This window comes from Triplophysa dalaica, chromosome 10, assembly GCF_015846415.1.
Source record: "Triplophysa dalaica isolate WHDGS20190420 chromosome 10, ASM1584641v1, whole genome shotgun sequence".
Taxonomy (NCBI): domain Eukaryota; kingdom Metazoa; phylum Chordata; class Actinopteri; order Cypriniformes; family Nemacheilidae; genus Triplophysa; species Triplophysa dalaica.
In genome coordinates this window covers 6,621,039-6,637,175 of record NC_079551.1, presented here as the reverse complement: position 1 = coordinate 6,637,175, position 16,137 = coordinate 6,621,039, and the positions used below count along the sequence as shown (strand labels likewise).

Below are 16,137 nucleotides of genomic sequence, written 5' to 3'. Positions count from 1 at the left end.
TACAGTAAAATGTTGCAACGTTTGCAGTGTAGATACAATGAAAGAAAGTTAAATCTTAATCCATCCTCTCTAAAACACCAGCATAGCCATCAAAGTGCCACTTTTCTAGCAAATTGCCAAGCCGCCTACAATAAATTTCAAGACAATTATGCTGTCACACTTTAAAACCCATGCCGTGAGAAATGATGTCACTATACATAATCCGTGGGTCACCACTTTGCAAAGACTATAATAGTTTGGTGTTATAAAATGTTATTTGCTCTATCTATTTTCACAATACCTTTCAGTTGCAGATGAGCTCTCTTAAATATTACCACTTTCACCTAGACAGCAAAGAGATTAAATAGAGCAAATGATCCCTTTTGCTTATCTTTCACTTTTCTTCACAAAAATCCAATCATGTGTCTACTCCCGTGCTAGGATTTGCTTAGACACAAAAACATGCACACCTCAATGATTTTAATATAAACATTTCTTATTACTTTTATTGGAACACTAAAGAAGATATTGAGAGAAACGTCCCAGTGGATTTGTGTCCATAGAGTGGAAGTCAATGGGGGCCAATGATGTTTGGCTACCAACGTTCTTGAAAATATCTTCTATTGTTTCCTGCAGAAGAAAGAAAGTCTTAATGGTTTAAGATAACACGAGGACGAGCAAATAATTAAAGAAAGTTCACTTAGGGTGAGTAATGAAATTCGCAGGTGGGCATCACCTTAAATCACTTTCTTTATCATCAACAAGTTGACTAATCTTTCACATCAGTTGTTGTACACAACCACCCCAGGAATGACTAGATTTGTTAGAATTCATCCAGAAAACAACTAAAACCCTGCAGAACCACCTGCAGTTCTTTGGTATGTAAAACACTGAGCAAAAAGCTGTTGTGAACGTACAGCCTGGGCTTCTTGTTCAATCTTTTGCTTAATTAGCGCTTAAGTCTCTTATTCAAAAGACCATTGACTGTCATGGCAACGGGAGTATGTCATGATCCGGCCTCTTTGTCTCATTTGCTAAGCTTCGATGGGACCGTCTTGATCTTAATTGGACGCAGGGAAGACTGTAGATGAAGCTTTAGATTTAGGGTTGACAGAGAGTTCTGGAAGTCATTCGGATGTAGCGCTAAAAATAGCCAAATAAGCTCTCACAACATATGCTGTAAGCTCATTTTTATTTTCCCCAACACTCGAAATGTCAAATTCTTTTACATGTTAAAAGAGAGCAGCTCAGCATATTCTTAAAAAAGCAGATCAACAAAAAATGAAATAGTTTGTGATTATTCACCTCAGGTTTCCATAGCTCATACAAAAATTAGCTTTGAAAACGCTTTATTTTTACACAAAAAAAACATGTATAAAGTAAAATAACAGTATCTTGCAAATTAAAAAAGAATACAAATTTTAACAATGTATTAAACGTAATTTGACTTGAATTTTTTTGATTGCGCTATTTTTCTGGCACACAAGCTGCCAGAAATTATCCGGTTTACCATATTTTTTACAGTAGGGATTTTTAGTAATATCTTGATCAATCTTTTTCATATTAAAGTATAATAAAGTTAATTGGGACCGAAGCTATCAGTAGAGATGGAACAGTTTCATTATGGGACAAAACAAACATTTTTACTTAATTATTGTAGCTTTTTTAGTTTTATGAATTGGACCAAAGTTTTTTTTGCCAAAGGAATCCAAAGGCTTTTGAGCAAGGCTTGTTCGCTACTTTTTGTCTTAATGAGCATGAGCAAAAAGGTACTGTCTGCAGTCCACATAATGACCACCGGTGTCGCTAATACCAACAGTTTAGGAATTCTGTAGGAATCTTTAAGCTTTTCAGTTCTAGCGTAGTACCCCCAATAATGTTTATAGCATGAACTGATAACTGAAGAGCAAAATATTAAAGTTTTGCTTACAATTCGTATCCATTCATGCTTTAAACGTAATTCTTGTACAATACACAAGTGGTAAGTCCTTGCTATTAGTATGCAAACATTTCGTAAGCTGACAAATTTTGTTTACCGCATGCTTTGCTCGATTCACAAAGAAAACAAAATATATCCGCTTGCGAATCCACACACTGTAATTTAAAAGTAATTCAGGCATTGCTTAGTCTTACACTATCACAGCTAAGATGTATTCACATAAAGATAAACCCACACTTATTGAGTGTAACTGATCTATTTAACAAGCCCTGCTACATAAATGAGAAATGGGTTCTTTCATTCTACCAGGACCATATTAACAGCTGTTTGATGGAGTGAAAGGACCCCGGAGCACGGCTCAGTGCTTAGAAGCACCCTTCAGAAATCACTGCTCACCTTCTTTAGATGCAGGAAGAGAGAGACATACAGTGTCCTGCTCTTTCCGGTTGCCACAGTAACATCCATAATCCACGGCAATGTGACCGGATAAAACCGACCATTCTGACAGTTCAATCTGACAGAGAAAAAGGCACAGGTGTCTCAGTCTATAGCAGTGGTTGTCAAGTTGTTTGCCATATTCCGAAAATAGAAAAACATAATTGTTGAAAATGTTTATATAAAATGTTTACAATTATTAATATAGATGCTTTTATCCAAAGTGACTTAAATGCTCACTCAAAAACTAAAATTTTGTCATAATTTAATCATACTCTGGTTGTTTCCAAACCTGTACATTTCTTTGTTCTGTCAAACACAAAAAAGATGATATTTTGAAGAATGTGGGAAACCAAACAGGTCTGGGGCACCATTGTACTGTTTCCGGAATATGGTAGTCAGTAGTGACCCAGAACTGTTTGGTTAGAAACATTCTTCCAAATTTTTTGGATGTGTGCCACTTTGTCCACTGTATACTGAAAACAACTTTTTTAACACTTTCATAGTTATCCAAAAAGCCATTTCAAAGATCAACACTCATGCACCAAAAAAGTTCAAATCTTGTTTTTTCTTAAGAGAAATAATACATCAAAAAATGAAACAAAAATGCAAAAATGTTTAATTGTTGCATTCAAGCCTCATTGTTTATTATCAGTGACCGAATTTATAATTTTGGATTATAAAACAAATCATACAAAAAACAAATCAAAAGATAAACAACTGACACAGGAGAATGATTAAAGCCATTTTTTATCACCGGTGTAGTATTATTAATATTTCCATCTGTGAAAATAGTTGGAGGCGAGATTAAGGCATAATAAAAATATTTCGCTTTAATTATGATCAAAAATAACACATATACTCACATACATATACATGCATCTTTAACATGGGACGTTCAGCCGTAAAAGTAAATGATATGAAAGCAGGAATATAGACAGAATTGGATGAGGTTGATTATTCCAGCCTCTGTCTGCATCTGGAAGTGGGCAGTTTCTTTCCATACAAAGAGAACACACAGCCATCTGCTAGTATTACATCACACTCATTCTGAGCTATTGAGGTGTGTGTGTAGCTCTGAATCAAAGATTAAAGGCTAATCGTTTGATGCCCTGGTGCAATTATTTTCACACACAGGCAGGAAGTGACACGCTGAAATGAATACAGAAGTATATCTTCCTCTAAGACATAAGAGTTATAACAGAGGTTGTGTTTGTTTCAGCACCCCTTATCAATTATTTTATTAATGATATCTGTTGTGTTTGTTTTGTGCAAAATGCTGTGAAATGAACACAGACAGGTTTCCAAACAGATACAATCTCATGTTTATTAAAAAGAAAACATCCCAAAAAACAAACATTCACAGATTTACTTTGTTTTGAAGGATTGGATACGGAGCATTTGAAACCATGGAGAGATTTCTGACAATCTTTCCATACATGATTTCTGTATTTCCTCAATTTTACTGACCACTAAACTGTGTGAAACACAAAACAAAGTGACCCTTGAGTATGTTAACCCAGAATTAAAATTGACCCTGGGTCAAAAATTCAGGCTGGGTGTCAAATTAGACGTCTACTTTTTTATTTGTCTGCTGGTTTATCTTTGTTCATGTGTGTGTGACACACTTGGTCATATATGATGTACAAGTTTTTTCATGGAAACTGTGTGACTCTTATTTTGCCTTGTAAGGAAATTTCACCCCCATTTTGGCTCAGAAAACCCATTTAGCATTTGGATATAATCCATGAAGAACCAGCGAAGGAAAAGTGCATTCCCGGCACTTTACCCTTAACCAACGGCCATTAAATAAACATAAAGGCCGAATTAAAAACCTGTTGCACTTATGGAGTTAAGAGAAGTGAAGCAGCAAGTTACATTTTTGGCAACACACTACATTTCAGTCTATTATTATAGCTTGACAACAGGTCTATTTGCCCTCTGACGGACGACTGTGATTGGTTGAGAAAACACAGAAAGCTAGTGAAGTTTGCCCCTCAAAACATGACAAATACTTACAGGTCATTTTATTTAATGTTCATTTTTATTCAATAGATAGAATCATGGAGTCTTTCAAAAGAGAGACACTTTAAATGAAACTAATATTTTCTCATAGCTTACCTGCCAGCTATACACGATATGTTATCATTTTGTAAAATGGCTAACTATAATTTCAGTCTCTGATGGAAGATATAACTTAAACAAGCAGCCAAAGTAAATTGCATTTACAGACGAATAAAGACGTACAGAGATAAAAACACACACTTCATCTGCACACTTTCATTATTTACCCTTTGAAGATTTATAGTCAATAGAGGAGGAATATTAACATTGTTGAAGAATAAGAGACAAAATAAAGAGCACATACAGTAAAGACCAAAACAAAAGCTAAAAAATACGTCTTATTTTCCTTTTTAGGAAGTCTAATATCCTTCAGTTTTTATGAGCCGTGAAAATTGTATTTGTTTTCAGCCAACTGTGCTATGGGGAGTCAAAAGAAAATCAGGCAAAAGAGCCGAGTACGTTCCAACAACATACCTACAAAAATCTCATTCAAAACATTCAGCCTACGGGAAGTCACTATATAATTTGCACATAGACAAGGATGTGATAAATTGTTTTGAGATTTGGTTTTGGATTGAAATCCATAAAAAATGTAAACCACTGCATTGTGGAAAACAGAAGTGTTTTCATGTAACGGTAGGATAATAATCAACAAGTAAAACTTTCTTCCTTTTTTATTTCAATTTATCTTGAGAATGATTTAATTATTACAACGTTATTGTACAAAATGAATTAAGTAATGAAGTAAACAACCCCTCTTGCGCTTTATACATTCCTCCACCAAAACTCTTTCCCTTGAAACCACACAGATTATTGCTTTCCCACAATTCCCAACCAACTTTGTGAGAAAAAATAATCCCCTTTTCCTTTTTAATAAGTATTTAATAAGGGTAATAAATAAGTACCCAGCACATTTGTGCTCCTTCAATACAAAAAGTGCATGCATCTGGCGAAGTTGGTTAATAGCATCCCCACCGTGTGAAGAGCTTTAATTGCTTGGATTTGTTGTGACTTAAACATTTTTAAACCGTTTCCACATTTGCAATTAGAGTAAGAATGTGAATGACTCATGTATTGTACACAAGGAGTAATATTACACAAGACTTATCCACACTACCGTATAAGCCCGTGGTCATTAACAGTTGCTCTCAAGATCTTTCTATCAGATCAAATCTTACACTATAATGGTGTATACTGTACATTTGTCAAAGAGATGCCACGTTTTCTCCAACTCATAATCGTGATGTTGCAACCAGTCGAGCTCCAGGACCCGAGCTGCAGTAAGGTGACTCCGGCTAAACAGCTTATCTCAGTCCAGAATTCTGACCCCCGGCGACAAGCAGTCTGCTGACCTGGATTTACTTTGTCTTATCCCTACCAATTACAAAACGAAATAGCTGACACCTGCCCTAGCCTTGTGACCCTGACACTGGGTTGAGCACACACGTTTTTGTTTGTGTTTGTGTGTGTATGCATTTCTGTGTGTCATATTTAGTGAGTGTCAAGGTCTTTGCACATACAGTCCGAAATGTTCTTATGCGTTTTTTTCCTATTGACGCTCGTGTGTAATGTGTAAGCTTGCTATGTATACAAAAAAAGGCAGAATATCGAACTCAGCCCGAATATATTTTTTAATGTGCAAAACTTTCGGACGCAAATTGTAGATTGTGTTACCACGTGTTTGCTTTTGTTTCAAATTTAGAAATGCTTGAGTATGTGCGCAAGAGATGTTCAGAAATACATAAATAAGTATTTAGTTACAAATAAGAAATACTTCTTTAAATAAAATACAAAAGACTGCTGTGAATTTTTTTAATAATTAAAATACAAGTCACTTTTCATTTGAAAATACAAAATACAATCATTTTGACAAGCAATCATTTAAAGTGTGAGAGTAACAGTGGAGATACACAGAAGAATGAGAGAAAAGTTTTCCTATCAGCCGTTAACTCATCAAATCAAAACTTTTAATTCAACACAAAATGTGTTGTTTTTAACACAACTGTTTTTATAGTGTATAGCGTTTAAAGCAAACTGCATGGCATGTTTAACAGATGTATATCTACATCTTCTATCAGACAAAAAGATGATTAAACTGATTTCCCCTGGAAACAGTAAGGTATGCATGTAGAGTCACTTTAAATCTAACAATGAATCTTCATCTCAATATGCCTTATAAGATTATCTTCTTAAATATTTTCAGCATTTCAAACCTGTATACATTTCTTTGTTCTGCTGAACACACATAAAGATATTGGGAAGAATGTCAAATCTCATTTCCCTTTACTGCCGTGGTAGGGGAGTCAATGGGGAAATTAGATCTGACATTATTCCAAATATCTTACTGTGTGTTCATCAGAACAAAGAAAGTTTCCCTTTAATGGAATAAAATATCACCATAGTCTAGAACAGCGTTCCCAATCCAAAATCCTGAGGGTTCTTTACAGTAACTAACCCTAACCCTAACCCTGCTTGCATTTGCTGTGCCACATGCTGTTTAGTTCAAATTATTAGTGATAGCTCAAATTTGATTATATATTTAAGTATCAAATTTGCCCCAGCACTTCTGGAACAGTGGTGCCACCCCTGACATGATTTGAAGTATTTTAAAATACAGTCTCTCAAAGTATTTAATTACAAATTATGTTTGACTTTTTTTGTTAAGGAAATTTCAAACGATAAAATATTCAAATGTAAATTTCAAATACATTTAATGAAAACTGCCCATCGCTGACTTTAAGTACTTTTATGTGTGTTGACATTGAAAGGTGAGAGCAGGCTAAACCGTTTTCGTGTGCCAGAATGCAACAGGCAGCCAATTCATCACAAGGGCCTCATAATCCGCCTAATCCGACCTAATTATAGCGCCTGTGTTGTTCCATAGCTTGTTTACTATGGGACGATAATGAGACAATGTCTAGGAGAGTAAATGGCCAAATATTTCACAGCTTGATTTACATTTTCACCTGTGTCAGCAAAAACGTGATTTATACAGCGGTGGGTGCTTTTTAAGGATACCCCTTGATATCAAATTTGGAGGTTTGTGGCTATTTTTAAGATTATGCTCTGTGAAGAACTTTGATCAAAAATACTGATGACTCATGTTGCACTCACTCATTCTGACCAATAAAATGCTTCCTAGAATGAGAATGCCCCTCCCCTTAAATGATACTACATACTAGTTATTTTCTATATATTTATGATCTGAAAATAGTATGTTTGCAATTACAATTTGTGATGCACTCCACCTTTAAATATACTGTAGGTCAGTGTGTGTGTGCACGTGTACGTTTGTGCTGTGGGATGTTGAACCTAATCAGTTAATCTTTGAGAGGTATAAGGTTAAGTCTTGCTTCCGGTAATGACGGCTATGACGGGTGGGCACTAGACCGACCCGACTAACATCTGTTAACAATACATGACCCTTGATTTACAGCCAAACCCATTCTATGCTCCAGATCAAACCTCTTTTCTCTAGGTGGCTCCAGAGTGCCAGATATTGATCAGGCTTTTGTGCTGCCAATCGACCCTGCAACCCTGTGCGCAGTATTAAGGGCTTTAGTACAGGAGTATGAAGTGAGAATGTGGTTTTCTAATTTCATAGTTTATTGCAGCAGGCCACAACACTTTTAGGATATTATTATCAATGAATCAATGTCAAATGTGGCCTTCATGTGCAATTGGAAATTTCTGTGCTCAAAAGTGACCAAATAGCAGATTTACAAGGACGGCACTGGGATGTAATTTAATAATACATATAATATTATTATTATTAAGAATATGATGTAGCTTTTTTACTTTATTTGTAAGTTATGTCAATAAACAAACTTTGAGTCTCGAATAAAGTAAACATTTTATGTGAGCAACTGAAAGCAGCTCAAAATGAAACAACTCACCAATTTTCCACGTTGTAGAAGATATGCCGGATATATGTCGGATGGCTTCGGTCACGTTGGTTTAAGTAGCTTATAGCTGCATTTCCGGTGGTTTATCTGTGGAGGCAGATCAGACAAAACAGATGACATACAGGTAAGAAACGTATATTTTAAGACAGGAACCCAGCGTCAACCTCTTATAACCCTTCAATACAAGTGTCAACAGGTCTAAGTCTGTACTGAAGTGGTCCTCCAATTGTTTTATATACAAATTGTTTGAAAAAAAAATCAAACAAAAATGCATTAAGTTAATAATAATTTAAAATAAACTGCATAAAGTTCCTACATTTGAGTCTACTGAACAAAATTCAAATGTTCTGTAGAAAAATTATTTTAATGTATTTCCAATGTAAACAAAACAACGTAAACACATTCGTATGGCAAGTAAATGACCTAGTGATCCAAATTGTGTTCAATCCAAGTCTGCCATCTAGTGGTCACACATTGCAGAAGAGGTAGACGAGAGGTCAAGAGTATTATCACAAAACAAGGCATATTTACATACTTGTTGACTAATAAGTGAACTGTACGGACGTCAATGAGCAACTATAGATGCATAGCCTGATTATAGTAATCATAATGTTAAATCCAGTTTGGTTATATAAATGGATCCACACAGGCCACAAATCACTTAATCCGATACCTTTGAATTACAATACTTTTGAGATGTTTGTAAATATATTGTTATAAAAAAATCGTATTCACAAAATAGGTTTTCATGGGATCATAAGCAGCGCCCATATGTGATCATGCATAAGAGGCAAATTAGCATCAAGAGCTCGACTCAAGCAAATGTCAAGTGTTGATATTTGGGCTTCTTCTTAAGTCCTACCAAGAGTTTTATCACCATCGGGGTGCCGGAGATCTGCCCTCATCCGTTGCCATGGCCGGTTGCCAGGCGATGACTCAGCGTTTTGGCGACCATTTCCTGCGCCGCCAGAGGTGGGAACGAAGCGCTGCAGCAGCGCGACATCGGGTCATCACCATGGCAACGGCCGAAACGACAGGAAGGGGCTCTGAATCTCGCTGACCGATTTGTATGCGAAGAAAAGTTCACCTGAAGAACACGCCAAAAAACTAATGTGCTCCTTTTCTTTAAGCGGAGGACACGCATGCGCACAACAAAAAACAGGAGTGAAGTTGGCCAAAACGCACTAAATCTTATGATCAAGCACACACAAAAACGTTCAAAAGATCAGCCAGTGAAATGCTGTACTGTATTTCTTATTAGCCACTGTAAGAAATGTTTCAATATGACAAGGAAACAATATTTAAAGGTCAAGAAATTTTTCTAATAGCAGGTAAACAATGTGTCCGTCTATAACTTTAAGTTATCATATTTTACTCTCTTAACAGGGGTATTTGACACATAAACCGTGCCATTTGTCCTATGGTGTGACAGCAAAAATGTAGAAAACAAACTGTTAATAATGTATTGTTTAATATCATTCATTTCTATAATACCAAACAGCTTGAGAGATTTATCTTCATATCCAGAAATGAAGTAAGCCATTCACATTTTTATCTAAACACATTCAGTGGTTATACACTAAATAACAATGAGAAAACGGGTTGGGTTTTCATATTTTCATTTCAATCAACTTCACCAAAACCTTACTGTTTCAACGTATTCTTCCCAAACAACCAATTAGGCCTGAAGTGACCATTTGATTGACATGTGCGACAACCAACCAGCAGTTTGCCTCTTGCATGTGTGTTTACATTGGCAACAATTTATGCCGCTGTGTTATGAAAGTAACAATGTTATAAAATAAAAGTAAAAATATCACATAAACAAAAACTACTCTGTATTGGAAAAGGTAGAAATATGGTGCGGCATGCAGTAGTAAGTAAACAGCAGTCAATGAGGACATGTGATATTCAGCGTGGCTGGTCCTCAGAATGGGTTCTCTGTTCGGACACCAGGAGCATCCCCGAGTGCACTGGGCAGCCATCGTATGTCTGACACAATGGAATGGTGAAAACTGGTTCCTCAAGCCAGCGGTCAACAAAGGCTCATTTATTCTTCTGTTATACATGATTATTTGTAGTTGTAGTTAAGCAATCACAAACATTATCAAACTAACAATAATAAATATGCTTAGGTTTCACAAAGTCACAAAATAAACCCAAAAGGGTTTGTCAAAAAACCCTCTTCCATATTATTTAGACCTGCAGCTTTAAACTTTTGGCCCCTTTAAAAAAAGACACAAGTCCCAGCAGAAACCACATTGTGTTTTTATTCAAGTGTTACTATCCTACAGGCACATTTGACCCCCCAATACAGACAAAACCTGACCCCCACACACCATCACAGACTGAATCAAGATCATCGATTTGTCAAGGCAAAAAACAACGCTCATGATTGAGCGGTCATGAGTCAGTCCGTCGCAAATGCCGCTCGGATGGCAACGTGATGAACAGATCAACGCATGAGGATGGAGAGATGGGTTATTGATTTGTGCGCCGGGTGTTATAACCATCTGACCCTGCAGAGGGGCCGTCAGGACACCGAGCCTCACACAAGATGCAGTGTTTGGTGTCAACAACGGTTTGCTTGTGCTGCGTACACAAGGCCACAAAGACGCATTTATCACGGCAGGGAAAAAAGGCTGTCTGACAATCGCCAGCCGTCCGGCCCGCTGGGCAGTCGCCAGGAGCGCAGTGTTTTTATTTTGTATGTCTCTGTTTGCCTGTTTTCTTTCAATGTATAGATATTGTCAATTGTGTGGTCTTGACAAAAAAGGTGTGAATGCAAGGCAATATATGTGAATGATAAACTAAACATACATTTAATCATGTAACTGTACACTGTAAAATAATTTTACATAATTTTACAGTTATTTTTTTAAAGATTTTTCACTTCATTTTTTAAAAAGTAATTTTACAGGAAAAAAACTGTAACAGGACGTTTTTACAGTGTATTTTTTAAATACTGTCAAAAACCATCAAATTGCAAAAACAGGCAGGAAACGTGTAATTTTACAGGAATAAATGATTTTTTTAAAGGACTTTTTTTGCAGTGTAGGATAGTACAAACAAGAGTTGAATAAAATGTTAAATAAAAAACAAAAAATGCTAAGCAGTGAATTTTTTTGTTTCTTTGTTTACTTTTATAATATAAACAATTCAATACAACATGTTAGCTATACCCGACGTCCAACTCCAACTCTATTTCCATAATATTATGTTATTTCTGTGATTACAGTTATTTAATATAATGCGCTACAATTCAAACAATATTTTTCTATGAAACAAGTTAATTTACATTCAGACAGTCCCTAAACATCTCGCCAAGGGTAACGAAAACAAACAACCGCTTTGTAAAAATGATTTGTTTTTTATCGTACCAGGTCACGAACCCTGATAATATAAACATACAGACTTGTTCTTAATCCAAAAAAGTGACCGTCAGTGCTGTTTAACAGTCCAATGGTGTTTAGAACACACGTCTGGACCAATTCTATGACTGAAAAGCAGCGGCTAATTAACATGCCACACCACTCACTTCCTCAAACACACCACAGAGATGCCCGACAACAAAATACTTGTGGGTGCTTATGGGGATACAGAACTTCCAGATCAAAAGGAAAACAGGAAAACAAATGGAGAGAAAACATATCCTCATGGCCCGGAGCTTGAGGACAGACAAACAGAAGACGTAAATGAACAAACGAATCTGCGATGTTCGTTTTGTTTGGGCAAAGATGAACATGACATTTGTCAGTTCTACAAAACATCAAATCGTACAGTATTAATACATATAAGCAAAAAACAACCAAATAAAGAAAAATAAAAGCAAGCAGTGTTAATGACATTTCACAAACTTCAAATTTCACATTCAACATTTTGAATATTAATATTTATTTCATTAGTTGTATAGCTATGTGCAATGTGTGTGTGCATGTGTGTTGATATTTCCTCATGTGTGTGTGGTGGAGTGAGAACGGGGTCAGAAGCTCATTGGTCACTTCTGGTGATTGACAGTTCAGAACCTCAAAGCAACGGCCCCCTCCATTACAGACCTATAAATGTGTCTTCTCACACCGCTCTAAAACGCCCCATTCTGACACGCTGCTGGTAAGTTTTTATCAACATTTTTCCTCATTTCAACATAAAAACAGTAGTTGTGACTTTTTTACTTCAGGCTTCCTGAGCTAAAACGAATATTGCAAACTTAAAGTTACGACTTGAGAAAGTGAGAAACTTAATTAATGCTCCAAAAAAGCTTTAAAACTTTTGCCAGAGATGTACAGAAAGAAAAGAATGTAGGAAAAAGTTCAACAGCTTAAAAACGTTTCAAACATCTTAATCTGTTTTTACTGCGTCACCCCTAGGTCTACTGTAATACTGTGATTATTCCAGAAATCGCTAAACTACACGTGAAGATGTCAGACCTGGAGAACTGCCTGGGAACCATCATTGAGATCTTCCATAAATATTCATCAAAAGAAGGCGACATATACAAACTAAAGAAAAGTGAACTCAAGGAACTGCTCACCAACGAATTTCCGTCCCTCATTGAGGTAAGACTTCACTTTTCAAAGCTTGTCGAAATAAACTAGCTTTTTGACAATAAATTGCTTGTTTAAGCTCTTTTCATATCTCTTTTCTCTCGCTCAGCAAGTGAAAGATCAAGCTACAATGGACAGTTTGATGGAAAGCTTGGACACCGACGCCGACTCGGAATGCGACTTTCAGGAGTTCATGACCTTCATCACCATGGTTACCATCTGTTGCCATGAGTTTTTCAAACACCATGAGGACGAATGAGTCGAATTCGGCGCTTACGTCACTATAGTCTGATTTCTGTAGCTTAATAAATAATGATATATTCCTTCTATGAAATTTTGCTCTTCATATCATAGAATAGTGGTTTGGTTCGGCCAGGATACATGTAACTTGTTTCGTGAAGGCTTGTCTTGTTTTTCGAATGCACCTTAAAAGCAATTGATATTTTATTTTGAATCATTGCTCTGTTATTTTGCCTTAAAGTTTTTTCAGAACAGGCCGATCTGGCGCACTTGTCACTTCAGTTCCAGGCAGATTGTGAAATGTATTTCTGATTAGCTTTAGGCTATTAGGCTGCTATCGATTTGTGTCTATTGTTTGAGGCCTTAGACAAATCACAAATTGCTTTAAAAAGACCCACCAAAGCCACGAATCGACTTTTTTTCAAAATATCTACTAAGCAACTTGTTTCACCATCCGTTAGAGACATTCTGCTGCCAATCAATCTCTTAAAATGGATTGTCTGTATTAAGAATGCCATTGCTTCTCCAACTTTACAAACAGAGCTGAATTTAATGTTTTTTTTCTTGAATGTGCAGTTGTAACCTAAACTAACAGTCGATGTCAAGCGTATGTTTTATGAGAAAACTATTGAGCCTCATTCATGAACCACAAGCCGAACGATTTCCTGCGTGAGCCGTTCATAAATCCATTCTTACTTTTATTATTGTATCGAATTCACCACCACCATTTTTGCGGGAATGGTTTCGAAAACTGCTCACAGAGAATTTTGTTTTGCTCATGAAAAAGGCCCACGGTTCCAGCAAAGTCTTACAAAAAGGTCAACAAATTTCAAGATTCATAAGTTTGCAGGCCTGAATGTTAGAATGGAAAACTAGCTGAATAAAATTGTGAAATTGAAACATAACGTGTAAAGCTGGTCGTTTCTATATAATGCATTCTATTCAAGTTGAATTAAAAATTGAAAATAAAGTCTGCGTAAATTCATCAACATAAGTTAATTGTGAATTTTAATAATGAATAACTAAATACATTTGTGATTAGGAGCTGTTGTTATACCTCCGTTCACTTTTATATTAACAGACTAAAGCATTATCTATCTTCACTTACTGAACTGAATAACAAGGACATACATTTTCTTGGCTATGTGACGTCTCTAAACAACCCCCATGGCGTTGTCATTGATTTCGACATCACTCAGGTATTCTCATTACTGCACACAAACCGTCAATATGAAGTCTTCACATTCATGTGCTTATTAACAGATCAATGGGGGCGTAGACATGACCAACAAGACCCTGAATTATGATAAATATTGTGTGCAAACGCACCTCAATTATGTGTACATAGACATAAAGCAGTCTGGAATATGAGCCACACATTAATATGCAGCACACAAATCTTGGGTCCTACAAGTTTGAGTGGAGGAATTTTTAAGTGTTGATTCATATACTTATAGAATTTGTCCTGTAAGAGGCAGTGTTGTAACATCACAAAGTTCTAGCAGAATTCCCTCAAGATGGGGAGAAAGAAATGGGTTTAGGCGGAGGGCGGACGCAATACGATCAAGACATTGTATTTATTTGACAATGCAATAAAGCATAAATAAATAAATAAAACTTAATAAGAAATAAGTGTCCATAGTATTTTTGGAGTGAAGGATAAACGCTGCCGGCTGATTGCGTTGGCTGGTTCGAGAAAGAAATGCGGCGTGTGTGTGTGTATTTATGTGTGTGTGAGTTTACCCAGCAGGCTGTGTGGTCTGACTCTGACCAGTCTTACTACATCCGAGGCAGAATAATGTCCCATGAGGTCATGAGATTGGACACCTGGGTAGAATGTGAGTTGAATTTAGGCCAGGATGGGCTGAGAATGAGAGAGAGAGAGAGAGAGAGAGAGCGAGAGAGAGAGAGGAGGTTATCTGTTTACCAAATTCACGATTGTGGCATCACTTCAATCAAGAAAAACCTCATCTGAAGATTGAAATTCAAAGACATTTCATTAGTGTAGCACAGCATGGACATTACCAAAGTGCCATCAGAAATAAACATTTCACATGTTAGCAATCATTAAAATCAGTTAAAGGGGTCACATGACACGGCTCAAACGAATATTATCGATTATTTAGATATGTATACACAATTTAAGGTTAAAAAACGCTGTATTTTCCACATACCGTGCATGTTTGTCTCTCCTCTTTGCCCCGCCTCTCTGAAACGCGCAGATTCCTAACAAAGCTCATCGCTCTGAAAAGCGAGGTGTGCTATGATTGGCCAGTTCACCAGTGCGTAGTGATTGGTCGAATACTGCAAGCGTGTGACGGAAATATAACGCCTCTTACCATATTTGGAACATTAGGTTGCAAAGCAATAGACCTATTTCACAGCGTGACGTGTACAAACCGGAAGTAGGGTAAACGCTTGTCTGGTCAATGCTCGATCCGTTCACTACACAGAACAGTTGCGGAGACCAGAAGAAGTCACGCATGTAGCGCTCCCTTTATGGTGATTTGTCTAACATATATCAGACCTTGATAATAAAAATGGTTCAAAAAACAACTTTTTCGTAATGTTTCTTTTCCCTATTTTAAATAGGGAAAAAAGTTAAAAGATAAAGTTTTCGCTTACTTCCGGTCTCTGTGGCCATTTTGTGAAATAGGCGTATCGTACTGACAGGTACGCCCATACATTTGGGCGGTCTTAGTCAAATCATACCCCGAACTGACGTAGATTTGTGTGGGTGTGGTTACACAAGGCGTTTCAGGCAGGTCTTGGTGAGCATTCGCTTTTAGATTCGCCATAGCCTACATTTATCCATGTCTCATCCTCATCGGAGCAACAGATTAACCATGGTACAACTATGGTAATAAAGCAACAATTAATTCTCAAAAAAAATTAGACCTTTACTATATTTCATAATTAATATGTATGTAATAGGTTAACGTAAAAGGTAACGTTAGGTGTGTAAAACATGCAAAAAGCGTTATTTATTTATCTCTTTATTTATTATCAAATATACGCATGCGTCTGTGAC

At 36.5% G+C, this 16,137-nt stretch overlaps 1 protein-coding gene and 1 long non-coding RNA gene across 3 annotated transcripts; one reads left to right on the top strand and one right to left on the bottom strand.

Moving 5' to 3' along the window:
- Window positions 1–522: 522 nt before the first annotated feature.
- Window positions 523–9,538, bottom strand: LOC130430514 (uncharacterized). Its single transcript, XR_008907832.1, has 4 exons — window positions 9,185–9,538; window positions 8,314–8,409; window positions 2,315–2,432; window positions 523–609 (listed from the first exon to the last, which is right to left on the bottom strand). It is a non-coding gene; the product is annotated as an uncharacterized LOC130430514 (long non-coding RNA).
- Window positions 9,539–12,361: 2,823 nt separating this feature from the next.
- s100b (S100 calcium binding protein, beta (neural)) lies at window positions 12,362–14,011 on the top strand. 2 transcript variants are annotated; one of them, XM_056759132.1, is made up of 3 exons: window positions 12,362–12,432; window positions 12,690–12,878; window positions 12,976–14,011. In XM_056759132.1, exons 2-3 carry the CDS (start codon window positions 12,741–12,743, stop codon window positions 13,123–13,125), a joined length of 288 nt encoding a protein of 95 aa, XP_056615110.1. In that variant the 5' UTR covers window positions 12,362–12,432; window positions 12,690–12,740; the 3' UTR covers window positions 13,126–14,011. The 2 variants fall into 2 exon arrangements, with proteins under 2 accessions (XP_056615110.1, XP_056615111.1); XM_056759133.1 differs by having other exon boundaries at window positions 12,366–12,432; window positions 12,718–12,878.
- Window positions 14,012–16,137: the final 2,126 nt, after the last annotated feature.

Excerpts from the sequence above, each read along its gene's own strand:
- s100b (XM_056759132.1), top strand. The coding sequence starts at position 12,741 with ATGTCAGACCTGGAGAACTGCCTGGGAACCATCATTGAGATCTTCCAT. Across the intron at positions 12,879-12,975 it reads AATTTCCGTCCCTCATTGAG|CAAGTGAAAGATCAAGCTAC; the intron begins GTAAGACTTCAC and ends TCTCTCGCTCAG.